This window comes from Phytophthora cinnamomi, assembly GCF_018691715.1.
Source record: "Phytophthora cinnamomi strain GKB4 chromosome Unknown Contig57, whole genome shotgun sequence".
In the NCBI taxonomy this organism is placed as follows: Eukaryota; Oomycota; class Peronosporomycetes; order Peronosporales; family Peronosporaceae; genus Phytophthora; species Phytophthora cinnamomi.
This window is the reverse complement of record NW_027150990.1, coordinates 173,205-191,743: the sequence shown is the minus strand read 5'-3', so window position 1 is coordinate 191,743 and position 18,539 is coordinate 173,205. Positions and strand designations below refer to the sequence as shown.

The following is an 18,539-nucleotide window of genomic DNA, read 5'->3' as shown; positions in this document are numbered from 1 at the left end:
CGTACTGAGAGTGATACACCACTTGCTTCCGCTGGGGCTCTCAGTACTCTGCGCGCTGCTATTGCAGCGCGTGATGTCAAAGCTCAAGGCTCTCCGCGCGCTGCGCCTGCAGCGCGCGATCCATGGATGCCGTCCGCGTCCGAGATCTCGGACCGGTATAGGAACTCGGTACTTCCGAATGAGGTGCCGCAATACGTATGCAGCGCCATCAAAGATGACGCTGTAGCTGCCGAGCTGCACTTTGATGCGGAAACGCATCAAAGGCGCGATTATTACATCGGACGCTTTCATGAGCTCCGATGGTTTCAAAGCAAGAAGACATCTTCTCGCAGCAAAGTGCCCGAATGGCAGGCACTTTGTCAAAGTTGGAACGCCTTTGTTGAAAATTTCAACAAGAGGCCGAGTGCTTACCGTGATCGGATTAAGCAAGCGCGTGGTCGCTTCGAGACGTACTCGAAGCGTGGAACGTTGGGGCAACTCCACGTTGCTGCGGAGGAGGCAAATGTGCCGTGCGCTGTGCCCGAGGGCTTTCAGTGCACGAAATGCTTTCCAGGCGCGGTCCGCTTGAGCGACCGCGACCTGAACGGGTACACGTCGTTCCGTGTGCCCGAGAGTCTCAAAGAGCTCCGTGCTAAGTTCTTAGCACGTGAGGGTTCGGGCGCTAGCGATGATCGCAGCGCTCGTGTTACTTCCGCTGCGCCAGCGCGTACTGCTCTTCGTACGCCCTCACCATTTCCGGAACGTCCTCCAGCAAGACGTTCCGCGGCTCCCATGTATCTCGATGGGGAGGAAATCCTCTCCAACGAATACGAAAACGAGCCCCTTGAGGGTTCGTTTTCGGGATACTATGGTCAACAATCCGCTCAACAATCCAGCGGGTTGAGCCGCGGGCGTCACGGATCGGCGGTGGCGGGGGTGGGAACACGCCCCGGGTATGATCAGCCCCGGGCTGATCAGTATGCGCCTCTCCACGACCGGGTGACCGTCGTGGAGCGTCTGCAGGGCGCTGAGTTCGCCGCCCTGAAACAGGAGCTGGCGAACCAGAAGGCCCAAGTCGCGGCGGTCTCGCAGACCGCCTCGAACATCCAGGTCGAGCTGGGGATCCAGATGAAGGGATTGCTCCAGCGCGTCCGCTCGCTGGAGGAGAGGCTGCTGGTCGCCGAGGCCAAGGCTTCCGCTTCTGCCTCGGCTCCTGCCGAGGCTTCGGGTCAGCCGAGCTAGATGGCTCGTGCTGCCGGTATGGCTTCAGCCGTCCGACGTAAAAGGTCGGATGGAGGCGCATGCTAGACGGTATGTGTAGCGTGTATGCGTTGCCGTGCCGTGCCAACACAGTGAACGGCCCGATGAAGCGCGGAGCAAGCTTGCTTGCTCCGAAATCCGAAACCGCATGTCTAGGCAGGTTTTGTGTAGCTAACAAAACTAATGAACCAACTTTAAATTCATTTGTGTTGCCTCTGCCCGCATTGTCTGCGTTCAGCTTCTGTTGATCAACAGAAGCTGCTATTGTGCCTTGGACAAACCGAATCACGGCTTGTCTTTTGGTGATGAAACTGATTGCATCCGAGCTGAAGTCATTCAGCTCGCTCTCCGCTAGAGGCCCGGCCTCTGCGTGGTTCTTTGCGGTGTCTGCGCCCTGCGTAGACCCGTGGTCGTTGGCCTTGTTGTTGGGGGAGTCTGCGCCCTGCGCAGACTCATGTGGTTTGTCCATTATTACAGCTGACACTGTGCAAGTGTCAGCGGTTTTCCGCGGCTGCTGTATTGCAGTCGTAGATCCTCCCCCACTTAAAGTGGGAGCCATCACTCCGAGTAAACTCGGTAGGCGTGGATGCCGCATGGCATTCACGTAGAACGGTGTATGCCCGGTCGAGGCATGCACTGAGTTGTTGATGGCAAACTCTGCCATCGATAAACACTCGCTCCAGTAGTGGAACGAGTGAGCGTAGCTCTTCAACATATCGACGAGCACGCGATTCACGCGCTCGGTTTGACCGTCCGTCTGCGGATGATCCGCAGTCGACATGGAAAGCTGGCTCCCAAGAAGTGTAAACACTTCTTGCCACAGGTGCGCTGTGAAGCGCGGGTCTCTGTCCGACACGATGTCGGACGGCATGCCATGGTGTTTGAACACCATGTCGACGAGCAGACGGGCCGTCTGCTTCGCGGTTACCTCTGCTGGCACCGCAGCAAGATGTACCATCTTGCTGAAACGGTCTACAAAGACCACAACACCGGTGTTCCCTCCGCTATCCGGGGGAAGACCAAAGATGAAGTCCAAAGACATGGACTTCCAAAACTCCGACGGAGTCGGTAGTGATCGCAGTGGAGCCTGCGCGAATGGCGCAGGCTTTACGCGTTGGCATACCTCGCAAGCACGGATGTACTTGCGCACCCACTTATACTGGTGGTGTCAGTAGAAGTCGCGCGTGAGAAGGACGTAAGTCTTCTCACGTCCGAGATGTCCCGCAGTCGGGGCATCATGATACTCGTACATGATCCTGAGTCGCAGGTCATGGTCATTTGGCACGACAACGCGGATCGCGTTGTCGTCGACTGCATTATAAAGAAGCAGTCCGTCGTGCACTCGATATCGGTGTGCACGCGCACGAAGGTGCTGTGCCATAGGCCAGCAAGAGCTTCGCGTCCGCGTCGTGCGCGTACGCGGCCTTCACATCATCCAACAGAGATGATGTGGGTTTGCTCGATCGCATGGCGTCAATGGCATTGACGTCAACAGCTTCTGCATAGTCCGGCCGACGTGATAACGCGTCGGCCACTACATTCAACCTTCCGGGTTTGTATTCGACCCGGAAGTTATACTCCGCAAAGAATGAGAGCCATCTCGCCATTCTTTGTGATATGTGTGGCGACTTCACTGCGGTGCGCAGTGATGCATGGTCGGTGTAGACCACAAATGGTCTACTCCCAAGCAAATACACTCGGAACTTTGCGAGTGCATACTTCATGGCAAGGAGTTCCTTGTCATGCACCGGATAGTTGCGCTCAGCTGGCTTCAGCTGACGCGATTGGTAGTAGACGACACGATCACGGCCCTCGTGATCGTGCTGCATCAACGCGCATCCGATTGCAAAGTCGGATGCGTCACACACTACGTGAAATGGATGATCTTGGTCGGCTACTGCCAAGATCGGTGCCTCAGACAAGCCCCGCTTGACTGCATCGAATGCCTTTTGCCAATCGGTTGTCCGCTTCCACACAGCTTCCTTCTTAAGAAGCTGTGACAGCGGGCGGATCTTGCCCGCATAATCCTCCACGTACTTGCACAAGTACGTGGCCAAGCCAAGGAACTGCCTCAGTTCCTTGACACTTGAAGGCGTTGGCCATTCATTTATCACTCTGACCTTTTCCGGGTCAGGGCGAACACCATTCTTCCCTACGAGACACCCGAGGACGGGTATCTCGCTCGCCCCGAAGATACACTTCTTCAGGTTCGCGTAGAGCTTATGCTTTCGCATAAGCTCAAGTAGCTTCCGGAGATGCACCCTGTGCATCTCTACGTCGGTCTTCCCGTCCACAGCCCGGCTGTGGATGAACACAGCATCGAAGTAGCTCGGTGCGAAGTCGCGCACCGAGCGCAACAAGTGCGTCACGCACCTGTTGAAAGTCGCAGGGGCATTCTTAAGCCCCTGTGGCATTACTAGCCATTCCCAGAGCATGCCGCTTGGCGTGCTCACTGCCGTGAGAGGGATATCGCTCTCACGCATTAGGATTTGATAAAATCCATCTCGCAAGTCGAGAGCACTGTAAACGGTGCTCCCGGCCATCGAATCGATGATAACATCTTTTCGCGGTATCGGCGTCTGCGCCGGTACCGTCGCATCGTTCAGCTTGTTGTAGGCATGAACGATGTGCCATCCGCCCTGTGGCTTCTTGACACAGAACGTCGGAGCACTGTGCGGGGACTTTGATTCCCGCACTTGTCCTGCTTTACGACGACTTTCAAAGAAGTCGTCGATCGCTTTCACTTGCTCTCGCGGCAGTGGCCACTGCCGCGTGACACAGTACTTCGTGCCCGGCACGAGATCAATCTCGTGCTGAATACCCTTATCCTGCGGAAGCTCCGCAGGAATCTCTTCCGGGAGTACGTCTTTGTACTCCCTCAACAATTCGTAATAGGGACTCGACTTAAGCGAGTCCCAACCTTGTTCCTCGAAGCGCTCTCGCTTCGTCTTCGCACTGAGAGTGTCTTCACTCTCAGTGGTACTTCCCATGAAGAGCTGCCTCAGCTCTTCGCTCTCGCTCTTCGTTCTTTCGCTGTCCGAAGAACGCAGACTGCTCGATGCGTCCATCGTGCAAGTCGCGCGTGAAGCGCTTCCAGCTCATGGCTGGAAGCGAAGTCAACTCCGACGCCGTCGTCGGAGGACTAGCGAGTTCCATGTCACGATACTGGAATCCAGTATCGGTGCGCGTCAAGACGCTAAGCGTCTTGACGTCCGGCGTCACCGCCCCAGTCTGCCCAGCAGACTGTTCTTGTTGCGTCTCGGTCCCGGACCGAGACTTGCGCAGCGTTTTCCGCTTGCGCCGTCTTCTTGTTGTGCGGAGCCCGGCTCCGCACAGTTGTTCTTCTTGTCCAGGCCCGGCCGTGGACAGTCGTTTGCCGGCGGACCCTGTCCGCGGGCGCGCGGTATCAAGCCCGGCTTGACCGCATGTTCCTTCGTGCAGCCCGGCTGCACGGTAATTTGTCCTTTCGCCGGCAGACCCTGTCTGCGGGCGCGCGATATCAAGCCCGGCTTGATCGCATGGCGCTTCGTCGTGCAGCCGGGCTGCACGACAGCATGCAAATTGCGTCAGTGCGGTACGTTTGCAACCGTCCGCACTGTTTGCAGCGTCAACTCCCGGAGTTGACACGCCTTCGTCACCTCGACGCCATTCATTGGCGGAGCCCCTCATGACCGAGGGTGCGTCGGCTCCCGGAGCCGACGCGTCGTTGTCGACCTGACCGCTTCGGGTCAGGGACTGTCCCTTACACGCTTGAACGTGGGTGTTGGTTCCCGGAACCAACACATCTTTTTCTTCCGACGTCGGCAGCATTGCCGACGTGGGTCTCACTTGTGCGCGCCCTCGCGCACTTCTTGGGCACTCCGGGACAGCAGCATAAAGTGCTGTCTCGACTGGTGAGCCGCGCGCACCTGCTGGTGCGCGCGCTGCGGTAACAGGGCCATCGCTCTCTGTTCCGCTATCGCGTCCGAAGCGCACGAGCGTGCGCTTCTTCCAGTCTATCACCGGATCATGCCGTGCAAGCCACGGCATGCCCATTACCACGTCGAACTTATCGTCCAGGTCCAGGACGATAAAGCGTTCGACAAACACTCGTTGTTTGTACGAGAAGCGCACGTTCACGACGCGCTTCTCGGTCTTTACGATGGCGCCGGTTGCCAGTCGTACCTCCAGAAGACTTCGAGGTGTATCTACCTCCTCGAAGTCAAGTCTCGGCAGACTTCGTAGTCGAACAAAGTTGTTCGACGCGCCTGAATCCACCAAAGCTCGAAGAGAGTCACTCGCTCTCTTCGAGTAAACCTTCAAGATGACTAGGTTCGGCCTGTCATCTTGTTTCTTGCAGTGAGAGCTGGTCTCACTGGGGGCTGCAGTCCTCAGTGTCGCGTGCCCGATATCGGCACGCGCGACTGCATTACCAGTAGGGCGCCCCGCGCCTACTGGATGTTCGCGTTTTTTGTTGGTCCGCGGCGATGCCTAGCATCGCCACGACGGCCACCTCCAGGGGGCATGGGAGCTGTGCACTCCCGTGCAAAGTGACCGATCCTTCCGCAACGGAAGCATCGCACGTTACCTCCCTGCTGCTGGTAACCAGCAGTTGTTGCGTTCGAGAGGTCCATTGATTCCGGACCTCCCGTCCTCACTACCGGGCGCGGTTGCGGCCTCGGTACATTTACATGGAGTTTAGCCTGTCGCAGGCTAAACTCTTCTTGCATGGCAAGGGTAATTGCAGCTTCGAGAGTACTCGGGTACTCTCGGAAGAGATAGGTCTTCACGGGCCCATCTCTAAGTCCTTTCATGAACGTGACGACCTTGGTCGCCTCGTCAATCGGGTTAGTCACGATATTTGATACCAAATATCGTGCGCGCTGCGCGTAAGCATGAACGTCATGCTTACCCTGCTGAAGGTCAAGGAGCTCCGCCCTCGACCGGAACTCGTTTTGCGGGGGCTCAAACGCTTGTTTGAGCTCCTCTTTGAACACTTCATACGTGCTAAAGCACGTAGGATTGGAGAGTCGGCGTCCATACGCCCAAATCCTTGCTCGTCCGCCAAGGCAGGACATGGCGAACGCGACCTTCGACAGCGGGTCGACGATGCGTCGAGCCGCTATGGCTGTGTCGAGCTCGACAAGCCATCGGAGGAGAGGCTCGCCCTCTCTTCCCACGTAATTGCTTACGCTCAACTTTAATGGTTGAGCACGCGGTGTCGTCCCTGACGACGCCGTCACTGAGGAAGCAGCATCACGCTGCTCCTTCATGATGAAACCCAGAGCAACACCATGTTGCTCTGTCGGCGATAGCGTACGCAGCATCGTAGCTATCGCCGCCTCCCCAATGACTGTTGACAGTCGTTGGAGGGCCTCCCACTCTGGATCTGACAGGTGGTGGTGGGGGGGGGGGGGGCAGTCCGCACGTGCAACATGCGTTGCAGGCGTGTTGGAGCTCTCCATGGGCACCTCCGTGCTCATGTGGTTCTCGGCTCCGCGTTCGTACACCGCGTACGAACGTCAAGCAGTCGGTCGTTGGACGGACTACAAAGTGCTACCAGGTGTAGTGGGTCTAACTTGACTCACTACTTTAGCTTACACGTTGCGCAACGTGTATGAGGAAGCGTAAGTACTTAGTACTTACTTAGGTTAATTATATTTGAATACACAAGTATAAGTTAAATAAGAAGGGATTCCAAGTGACTTAGATTAGGTAAAATGAGAACTGTATTGTTTGTAAATCGATCTTCCTCTAAAATCTGCTAAAAACTGTTTATCATCTATGAAAGGGGTTGGCAGCGGCTGCCTGTCAGAGCCCCGCTAATATGCATGTCTCTGATTGGTAGAAAGATGCTGCTTTCTACCAATAAGATCTTTTGGGTATGTGTGGACCACTTACTGTGGTGGTCCACTTCAATGTATCCATCGGTGTGTCTTACACCAAGGTGAGGATGTATCCAAAACGTTTAACAGATAACCTATCTGTTCAATTCACAAGTGGCTTGCAGCCACTTGTACGTGTAACCCCGTTACAGCTGAAGCCATACCTGCAGCACGAGCCATCTAGCTCGGCTGACCCGAAGCCTCGGCAGGAGCCGAGGCAGAAGCGGAAGCCTTGGCCTCGGCGACCAGCAGCCTCTCCTCCAGCGAGCGGACGCGCTGGAGCAATCCCTTCATCTGGGTCCCCAGCTCGACCTGGATGTTCGAGGCGGTCTGCGAGACCGCCGCGACTTGGGCCTTCTGGTTCGCCAGCTCCTGTTTCAGGGCGGCGAACTCAGCGCCCTGCAGACGCTCCACGACGGTCACCCGGTCGTGGAGAGGCGCATACTGATCAGCCAGGGCTGATCATACCCGGGCGTGTTCCCACCCCGCCACCGCCGATCCGTGACGCCCGCGGCTCAACCCGCTGGATTGTTGAGCGGATTGTTGACCATAGTATCCCGAAAACGAACCCTCAAGGGGCTCGTTTTCGTATTCGTTGGAGAGGATTTCCTCCCCATCGAGATACATGGGAGCCGCGGAACGTCTTGCTGGAGGACGTTCCGGAAATGGTGAGGGCGTACGAAGAGCAGTACGCGCTGGCGCAGCGGAAGTAACACGAGCGCTGCGATCATCGCTAGCGCCCGAACCCTCACGTGCTAAGAACTTAGCACGGAGCTCTTTGAGACTCTCGGGCACACGGAACGACGTGTACCCGTTCAGGTCGCGGTCGCTCAAGCGGACCGCGCCTGGAAAGCACTTCGTGCACTGAAAGCCCTCGGGCACAGCGCACGGCACATTTACCTCCTCCGCAGCAACGTGGAGTTGCCCCAACGTTCCACGCTTCGAGTACGTCTCGAAGCGACCACGCGCTTGCTTAATCCGATCACGGTAAGCACTCGGCCTCTTGTTGAAATTTTCAACAAAGGCGTTCCAACTTTGACAAAGTGCCTGCCATTCGGGCACTTTGCTGCGAGAAGATGTCTTCTTGCTTTGAAACCATCGGAGCTCATGAAAGCGTCCGATGTAATAATCGCGCCTTTGATGCGTTTCCGCATCAAAGTGCAGCTCGGCAGCTACAGCGTCATCTTTGATGGCGCTGCATACGTATTGCGGCACCTCATTCGGAAGTACCGAGTTCCTATACCGGTCCGAGATCTCGGACGCGGACGGCATCCATGGATCGCGCGCTGCAGGCGCAGCGCGCGGAAACGAGCTTTGACATCACGCGCTGCAATAGCAGCGCGCAGAGTACTGAGAGCCCCAGCGGAAGCAAGTGGTGTATCACTCTCAGTACGCGAACGCTTCGAACTCGAAGCGTCCGATTCGTCCCCTTCACGCGGGCGAACGTTCTTGGCGTGAGGGTCGAGCGATTCGCTCGACACTGAGTCTTTACGCTTTGAGGGCGAGTCCTCCTCGCCCTCCATGTCTTCGTCGTCGTCGTCGAAGTCGACGACGTCGCCATACTTCGCCTTCTGGCGTTCGAAGTAGTCGTCGATGGAGAGATGACTCCCCACCGACTTTGCAGACTTCTTCTGAGGCGCGCTCATCGTTGAATGAGCGCGGATTTCTTCTCCAAACGCGGAGAATTGACGAATGGTCAACTCCGAAGATTGACGTGCGGAGACCCCGCGCGTCTAACCTTAAGGGGGGGATGGTGTAACGGGGTTACACGTACAAGTGGCTACAAGCCACTTGTGAATTTAACAGATAGGTTATCTGTTAAAAGTTTTAGATACTTCCTCGTCTTGGTGTAAGACACACCAATGGATACATTGAAGTGGACCACCACAAAGAGTGGTCCACACATACCCAAAGATCCTATTGGTAGAAAGCAGCATCTTTCTACCAATCAGAGACATGCATATTAGCGGGGCTCTGACAGGCAGCCGCTGCCAACCCCTTTCATAGATGATAAACAGTTTTTAGCAGATTTTAGAGGAAGATCAATTTACAAACAATACAGTTCTCATTTTACCTAATCTAAGTCACTTGGAATCCTTTCTTACTTCATTTATACTTGTGTATTCAAATATAATCAACCTAAGTAATTACTAAGTACTTACGCTTCCTCATACACGTTGCGCAACGTGTAAGCTAAAGTAGTGAGTCAAGTTAGACCCACTACAGTATGCGTTGCCGTGCCGTGCCAATACAGTGAACGGCCCGATGAAGCGCGGAGCAAGCTTGCTTGCTCCGAAATCCGAAACTGCATGTCTAGGCAGGTTTTGTGTAGCTAACAAAACTAATGAACCAACTTTAAATTCATTTGTGTTGCCTCTGCCCGCATTGTCTGCGTTCAGCTTCTGTTGATCAACAGAAGCTGCTATTGTGCCTTGGACAAACCGAATCACGGCTTGTCTTTTGGTGATGAAACTGATTGCATCCGAGCTGAAGTCATTCAGCTCGCTCTCCGCTAGAGGCCCGGCCTCTGCGTGGTTTTTACGGTGTCTGCGCCCTGCGTAGACCCGTGGTCGTTGGCCTTGTTGGTGGAGGAGTCTGTGCCCTACGCAGACTCATGTGGTTTGTCCATTGTTGCAGCTGACACTGTGCAAGTGTCAGCGGTTTTCTGCGGCTGCTGTATTGCAGTCGTAGATCCTCCCCCACTTAAAGTGGGAGCCATCACTCCGAGTAAACTCGGTAGGCGTGGATGCCGCATGGCATTCACGTAGAACGGTGTATGCCCGGTCGAGGCATGCACTGAGTTGTTGATGGCAAACTCTGCCATCGATAAACACTCGCTCCAGTAGTGGAACGAGTGAGCGTAGCTCTTCAACATATCGACGAGCACGCGATTCACGCGCTCGGTTTGACCGTCCGTCTGCGGATGATCCGCAGTCGACATGGAAAGCTGGCTCCCAAGAAGTGTAAACACTTCTTGCCACAGGTGCGCTGTGAAGCGCGGGTCTCTGTCCGACACGATGTCGGACGGCATGCCATGGTGTTTGAACACCATGTCGACGAGCAGACGGGCCGTCTGCTTCGCGGTTACCTCTGCTGGCACCGCAGCAAGATGTACCATCTTGCTGAAACGGTCTACAAAGACCACAACACCGGTGTTCCCTCCGCTATCCGGTGGAAGACCAAAGATGAAGTCCAAAGACATGGACTTCCAAAACTCCGACGGAGTCGGTAGTGATCGCAGTGGAGCCTGCGCGAATGGCGCAGGCTTTACGCGTTGGCATACCTCACAAGCACGGATGTACTTGCGCACCCACTTATACTGGTGGTGTCAGTAGAAGTCGCGCGTGAGAAGGACGTAAGTCTTCTCACGTCCGAGATGTCCCGCAGTCGGGGCATCATGATACTCGTACATGATCCTGAGTCGCAGGTCATGGTCATTTGGCACGACAACGCGGATCGCGTTGTCGTCGACTGCATTATAAAGAAGCAGTCCGTCGTGCACTCGATATCGGTGTGCACGCGCACGAAGGTGCTGTGCCATAGGCCAGCAAGAGCTTCGCGTCCGCGTCGTGCGCGTACGCGGCCTTCACATCATCCAACAGAGATGATGTGGGTTTGCTCGATCGCATGGCGTCAATGGCATTGACGTCAACAGCTTCTGCATAGTCCGGCCGACGTGATAACGCGTCGGCCACTACATTCAACCTTCCGGGTTTGTATTCGACCCGGAAGTTATACTCCGCAAAGAATGAGAGCCATCTCGCCATTCTTGTGATATGTGTGGCGACTTCACTGCGGTGCGCAGTGATGCATGGTCGGTGTAGACCACAAATGGTCTACTCCCAAGCAAATACACTCGGAACTTTGCGAGTGCATACTTCATGGCAAGGAGTTCCTTGTCATGCACCGGATAGTTGCGCTCAGCTGGCTTCAGCTGACGCGATTGGTAGTAGACGACACGATCACGGCCCTCGTGATCGTGCTGCATCAACGCGCATCCGATTGCAAAGTCGGATGCGTCACACACTACGTGAAATGGATGATCTTGGTCGGCTACTGCCAAGATCGGTGCCTCAGACAAGCCCCGCTTGACTGCATCGAATGCCTTTGCCAATCGGTTGTCCACTTCCACACAGCTTCCTTCTTAAGAAGCTGTGACAGCGGGCGGATCTTGCCCGCATAATCCTCCACGTACTTGCACAAGTACGTGGCCAAATAAGGAACTGCCTCAGTTCCTTGACACTTGAAGGCGTTGGCCATTCATTTATCACTCTGACCTTTTCCGGGTCAGGGCGAACACCATTCTTCCCTACGAGACACCCGAGGACGGGTATCTCGCTCGCCCCGAAGATACACTTCTTCAGGTTCGCGTAGAGCTTATGCTTTCGCATAAGCTCAAGTAGCTTCCGGAGATGCACCCTGTGCATCTCTACGTCGGTCTTCCGTCCACAGCCCGGCTGTGGATGAACACAACATCGAAGTAGCTCGGTGCGAAGTCGCGCACCGAGCGCAACAAGTGCGTCACGCACCTGTTGAAAGTCGCAGGGGCATTCTTAAGCCCCTGTGGCATTACTAGCCATTCCCAGAGCATGCCGCTTGGCGTGCTCACTGCCGTGAGAGGGATATCGCTCTCACGCATTAGGATCTGATAAAATCCATCTCGCAAGTCGAGAGCACTGTAAACGGTGCTCCCGGCCATCGAATCGATGATAACATCTTTTCGCGGTATCGGCGTCTGCGCCGGTACCGTCGCATCGTTCAGCTTGTTGTAGGCATGAACGATGTGCCATCCGCCCTGTGGCTTCTTGACACAGAACGTCGGAGCACTGTGCGGGGACTTTGATTCCCGCACTTGTCCTGCTTTACGACGACTTTCAAAGAAGTCGTCGATCGCTTTCACTTGCTCTCGCGGCAGTGGCCACTGCCGCGTGACACAGTACTTCGTGCCCGGCACGAGATCAATCTCGTGCTGAATGCCCTTATCCTGCGGAAGCTCCGCAGGAATCTCTTCCGGGAGTACGTCTTTGTACTCCCTCAACAATTCGTAATAGGGACTCGACTTCAGCGAGTCCCAACCTTGTTCCTCGAAGCGCTCTCGCTTCGTCTTCGCACTGAGAGTGTCTTCACTCTCAGTGGTACTTCCCATGAAGAGCTGCCTCAGCTCTTCGCTCTCGCTCTTCGTTCTTTCGCTGTCCGAAAGAACGCAGACTTGCTCGATGCGTCCATCGTGCAAGTCGCGCGTGAAGCGCTTCCAGCTCATGGCTGGAAGCGAAGTCAACTCCGACGCCGTCGTCGGAGGACTAGCGAGTTCCATGTCACGATACTGGAATCCAGTATCGGTGCGCGTCAAGACGCTAAGCGTCTTGACGTCCGGCGTCACCGCCCCAGTCTGTCCAGCAGACTGTTCTTGTTGCGTCTCGGTCCCGGACCGAGACTTGCGCAGCGTTTTCCGCTTGCGCCGTCTTCTTGTTGTGCGGAGCCCGGCTCCGCACAGTTGTTCTTCTTGTCCAGGCCCGGCCGTGGACAGTCGTTCGCCGGCGGACCCTGTCCGCGGGCGCGCGGTATCAAGCCCGGCTTGACCGCATGTTCCTTCGTGCAGCCCGGCTGCACGGTAATTTGTCCTTTCGCCGGCAGACCCTGTCTGCGGGCGCGCGATATCAAGCCCGGCTTGATCGCATGGCGCTTCGTCGTGCAGCCGGACTGCACGACAGCATGCAAATTGCGTCAGTGCGGTACGTTTGCAACCGTCCGCACTGTTTGCAGCGTCAACTCCCGGAGTTGACACGCCTTCGTCACCTCGACGCCATTCATTGGCGGAGCCCCTCATGACCGAGGGTGCGTCGGCTCCCGGAGCCGACGCGTCGTTGTCGACCTGACCGCTTCGGGTCAGGGACTGTCCCTTACACGCTTGAACGTGGGTGTTGGTTCCCGGAACCAACACATCTTTTTCTTCCGACGTCGGCAGCATTGCCGACGTGGGTCTCACTTGTGCGCGCCCTCGCGCACTTCTTGGGCACTCCGGGACAGCAGCATAAAGTGCTGTCTCGACTGGTGAGCCGCGCGCACCTGCTGGTGCGCGCGCTGCGGTAATAGGGCCATCGCTCTCTGTTCCGCTATCGCGTCCGAAGCGCACGAGCGTGCGCTTCTTCCAGTCTATCACCGGATCATGCCGTGCAAGCCACGGCATGCCCATTACGTCGAACTTATCGTCCAGGTCCAGGACGATAAAGCGTTCGACAAACACTCGTTGTTTGTACGAGAAGCGCACGTTCACGACGCGCTTCTCGGTCTTCACGATGGCACCTGTTGCCAGTCGTACCTCCAGAAGACTTCGAGGTGTATCTACCTCCTCGAAGTCAAGTCTCGGCAGACTTCGTAGTCGAACAAAGTTGTTCGACGCGCCTGAATCCACCAAAGCTCGAAGAGAGTCACTCGCTCTCTTCGAGTAAACCTTCAAGATGACTAGGTTCGGCCTGTCATATTGTTTCTTACAGTGAGAGCTGGTCTCACTGGGGACTGCAGTCCTCAGTGTCGCGTGCCCGATATCGGCACGCGCGACTGCATTACCAGTAGGGCGCCCGCGCCTACTGGATGTTGGCGTTTTTTGTTGGTCCGCGGCGATGCCTAGCATCGCCGCGACGGCCACCTCCAGGGGGCATGGGAGCTGTGCACTCCCGTGCAAAGTGACCGATCCTTCCGCAACGGAAGCATCGCACGTTACCTCCCTGCTGCTGGTAACCAGCAGTTGTTGCGTTCGAGAGGTCCATTGATTCCGGACCTCCCGTCCTCACTACCGGGCGCGGTTGCGGCCTCGGTACATTTACATGGAGTTTAGCCTGTCGCAGGCTAAACTCTTCTTGCATGGCAAGGGTAATTGCAGCTTCGAGAGTACTCGGGTACTCTCGGAAGAGATAGGTCTTCACGGGCCCATCTCTAAGTCCTTTCATGAACGTGACGACCTTGGTCGCCTCGTCAATCGGGTTAGTCACGATATTTGATACCAAATATCGTGCGCGCTGCGCGTAAGCATGAACGTCATGCTTACCCTGCTGAAGGTCAAGGAGCTCCGCCCTCGACCGGAACTCGTTTTGCGGGGGCTCAAACGCTTGTTTGAGCTCCTCTTTGAACACTTCATACGTGCTAAAGCACGTAGGATTGGAGAGTCGGCGTCCATACGCCCAAATCCTTGCTCGTCCGCCAAGGCAGGACATGGCGAACGCGACCTTCGACAGCGGGTCGACGATGCGTCGAGCCGCTATGGCTGTGTCGAGCTCGACAAACCATCGGAGGAGAGGCTCGCCCTCTCTTCCCACGTAATTGCTTACGCTCAACTTTAATGGTTGAGCACGCGGTGTCGTCCCTGACGACGCCGTCACTGAGGAAGCAGCATCACGCTGCTCCTTCATGATGAAACCCAGAGCAACACCATGTTGCTCTGTCGGCGATAGCGTACGCAGCATCGTAGCTATCGCCGCCTCCCCAATGACTGTTGACAGTCGTTGGAGGGCCTCCCACTCTGGATCTGACAGGTGGGGGGGGGGGGGGGGCAGTCCGCACGTGCAACATGCGTTGCAGGCGTATTGGAGCTCTCCATGGGCACCTCCGTGCTCATGGGGTTCTCGGCTCCGCGTTCGTACACCGCGTACGAACGTCAAGCAGTCGGTCGTTGGACGGACTACAAAGTGCTACCAGGTGTAGTGGGTCTAACTTGACTCACTACTTTAGCTTACACGTTGCGCAACGTGTATGAGGAAGCGTAAGTACTTAGTACTTACTTAGGTTAATTATATTTGAATACACAAGTATAAATGAAGTAAGAAAGGATTCCAAGTGACTTAGATTAGGTAAAATGAGAACTGTATTGTTTGTAAATTGATCTTCCTCTAAAATCTGCTAAAAACTGTTTATCATCTATGAAAGGGGTTGGCAGCGGCTGCCTGTCAGAGCCCCGCTAATATGCATGTCTCTGATTGGTAGAAAGATGCTGCTTTCTACCAATAGGATCTTTGGGTATGTGTGGACCACTCTTTGTGGTGGTCCACTTCAATGTATCCATCGGTGTGTCTTACACCAAGGTGAGGATGTATCCAAAACGTTTAACAGATAACCTATCTGTTAAATTCACAAGTGGCTTGCAGCCACTTGTACGTGTAACCCCGTTACATTGGGCCACCGACAACCCGCTTGTAAGCGTCCACTCGCGTGCTCGTCCACTGAGCTTGGAGATGGCAAGCGCTACGCGCTGGTGCTCCGATTGAAGCAGGGTGGAGCCCATAGCCATCTCGATCTCTCGAATCCATAGTAAGAGATTTTCTCCCTCTAGACCTTCAAACGTCTTGACACTCAACATGAGTGGTTTGGGTCTAAAAGACCCGCTCTGCGGCGCGGACGACACCATCGTTGGTGTCGTCGCGCTCATCCGTTGCTGGATGTGCTCCAGCAGAGCATTCTTATAACTTGAGAACGCCTCCAGACGCGCGTTAATCGCGTCCGGGCCTTGCGAGGCTAGGTGCGCTACGTCCTCCGGTCCCAACAGGAACACCAGCTTTTTAAGCGCCTCCTGTTGGCCTGTGGCCAGGTTCGCGAACGAAGCTTGCTCCATCGTCACAGAGGTACAGTCTGACAGACTCAGGTGAGGGATTGATTACAAGTGCTACCAAGTGCAGCGGGGCTGCCGTAGCTCCCTGCACAGAGGAAGGTTTAACGACTCCGAGAGTCCAGCAGGGTCCTATCCGAGGACCCGCTCAGAACAAGTCACAAAGACTTCCTTGCAAAAGGCAAACTGTACTGATTTCTTTGCTGCGGCTTCGCCGCCTAATGTGGAAGTATCTGTACTTCACTATAAGCTATAATTAGCTCTAGTTCATTCCTAATGGTTGGCCCGCGGCCGTACTTCATCCAGGGGTAACCCTTGTGTAAGCTACACCAAAAGGGTAACCCCTCGTGTAACCCCGTTACATTATTAATTTGTCTACAGGAGTAGATATTGACGATGGAGAGGGGTCCTCAGCTAGCTCTTGTTCGGATGACATATTTCCTGAATCCTTAATAACGGTGACTGTTCCACCAGCCTTGTTAACGATGGATTCGATGAGGTCGAAGGCGAACATCGACAATCGATCATGGTGGGCAACCGCAACATTGCCGATAGTTCCATACACAATGTTGTCCAGAATGACTTGAAGGCCACATCCCTTGAAATCAATTCCTGAACCAATATCTTCAACAAGAACGTACATAATGCCTTTGTTGGTTGCCAATGTAACTTGTCGTTCCAAGTCATCAAATTGGCGTTTTTTTTTGGGAGACTCGCGCATATAGGAAGGAATGTTGCAACTGTAGATTTGTGAGTGGATGCGTACGGATTGTGTGGATTGTGGTGTGGACTACGCAGTCGGTGGTGGTAGTCGTTCTGGTGGTGCATGCTGCAATCATTTCTTGTTGACGCGTGAACTCGTTTGCTGCTGCTTGCCTTCGTAGCGGCTGCAAGGCCGTAGAGATGTTAGTTTGGCTGCTTGCTGGTGGTGATGGAGTCAGTTCATCCGTTGTTGTGCTGGGGCAAATCGCGTTGATGGACGGTGAATCTACAATAGCTGCGCGACGCCTTTGCGGACGTCGGCGCAAAAGGCCAGTGTGGTGCCTCCAAGCTCGCCACTAGCATCACGACACGCACGTGGATGGAGTTCATTCACTCCACTTGCACTAATGTACATGTACATGTACGCTCTGCTAAAGCGCGCGTGTGGCGGCGCGTGGCTGAGTGGCTACAGTACAGTCCACTGGCTTCGTGGCGTCGTGGCCACGTACTTGGGCCTCGTTCTCTTGCTTTTTGTATAGTCTCATCGCCCCGCCAAAAGCGATACACCCCAAGTCGGAGCCGTCCGACCTCCGTCAGTCTCCATTGCGCGATCCACGCCAGACACGACCAACCAAGTAACTGCCGCCAACCACCAGCATGGCCGCCGCCCGCTCCGCCGCCAAGAAGGCGCCCACCGCCATTGCCATGTTCAACATGGGCGGCCCCAGCTCGCTGCCGGAGGTGCAGAGCTTCCTCACCAACCTCTTCACGGACCCGGAGCTGATCCCCATGGGCCCCGTGCAGAACTACGTGGGCCCGTACGTGGCCAAGCGCCGCACGCCGCAGATCGTGGACCAGTACGCACAGATCGGCGGCGGCTCGCCCATCCTCAAGTGGACCAACGTGCAGGGCGAGAACATGTGCAAGATCCTGGACGAGATCCGCCCCGAGAGCGCGCCGCACAAGCACTACGTGTTCTTCCGCTACGCCAACCCGCTGACGGAGCAGTCGCTCAAGCAGATGAAGGAGGACGGCGTCACGCGCGCCGTGGCCTTCTCGCAGTACCCGCAGTGGTCGTGCACCACGTCGGGCTCGAGCATGAACCACCTGTGGCGCGAGCTGGACCGCCTGGGCATGAAGGAGGACTTCCAGTGGTCGCTCATCGACCGCTGGAACACGCACCCGGGCTACATCTCGGCCGTGGCCAACCGAGTCAAGCTGGGGCTCGAGCAGTACGCGCCCGAGGACAGGGACAAGGTCATCATCATGTTCTCGGCCCACTCGGTGCCCATGAAGACGGTGTACAAGGGCGACTCGTACGTGAACGAGATCGCCGCCACGGCCGAGCGCGTCATGAAGCACCTGGCGGGCAAGAACATGCACATTCTGAGCTGGCAGTCCAAGGTCGGCTACTTGCCCTGGATGGGGCCCAGCACCAGCGACGTGATCAAGCGCTACGGAGAACAGGGACACAAGTGCGTTGCCAATCTGTGGGGGTGTTGCTATCGTCTACGTGGGGATCTAACTTCTGTATGATGCCGGTTGGTTTTAGGCACGTGATGGCCGTGCCCATTGCTTTCACGTCGGACCACATCGAGACGCTCTACGAGATCGACATCGAGTATGGCGAGGAGGCCAAGGCTGCTGGCATCACGGTGGGTTTTGCGTGCTGGTTCAGTGAGCTGGAAAGGTATGTCCTAACGTTTTTTTTTTTCATGCCTGTAAACTTGTGCTACCAGAACTTCAAGAGATGCCCTTCGCTGAACGACGAGCCGCTGCTGTTCAAGGCGCAGGCTGACCTTGTGAAGCACCACCTGGACACAGAAGAGCTGCACTCTCCGGCATATCCGCTCAACTGCGCTGGCTGCACCAACCCCATGTGCCGCAGTATCGTGAACCCTATCAAACCTTACAAGAAGCTTCTACAGAAGTAGTGGAGGAAGCATCACTTACGTTGTATCCTCTCTTCCAGCTTGGGAGAGTCAAATACATTCAATTGTGTCATAGACAATCATCAGCTTGTCATTCAGTTCTCAATCATGCCGATAGATGCGCCTGGACTGGCAACACTTTCCGCACGCTAACAGCAGCACTTTGCAAAATGCTGTCACAGCTCGAAGTGCTTCTGCCAGACCTGC

General features: G+C 55.6%; 1 protein-coding gene across 1 annotated transcript; it reads left to right on the top strand.

Annotated features, from left to right (window-relative positions):
* Positions 1-17,058: 17,058 nt before the first annotated feature.
* On the top strand, positions 17,059-18,335 carry IUM83_19017 (Ferrochelatase; the record flags this gene model as incomplete). The annotated part of the gene is made up of 3 exons (XM_067944043.1): positions 17,059-17,876; positions 17,954-18,056; positions 18,141-18,335. 3 exons carry the CDS (start codon positions 17,059-17,061, stop codon positions 18,333-18,335), a joined length of 1,116 nt encoding a protein of 371 aa, XP_067787821.1.
* Positions 18,336-18,539: the final 204 nt, after the last annotated feature.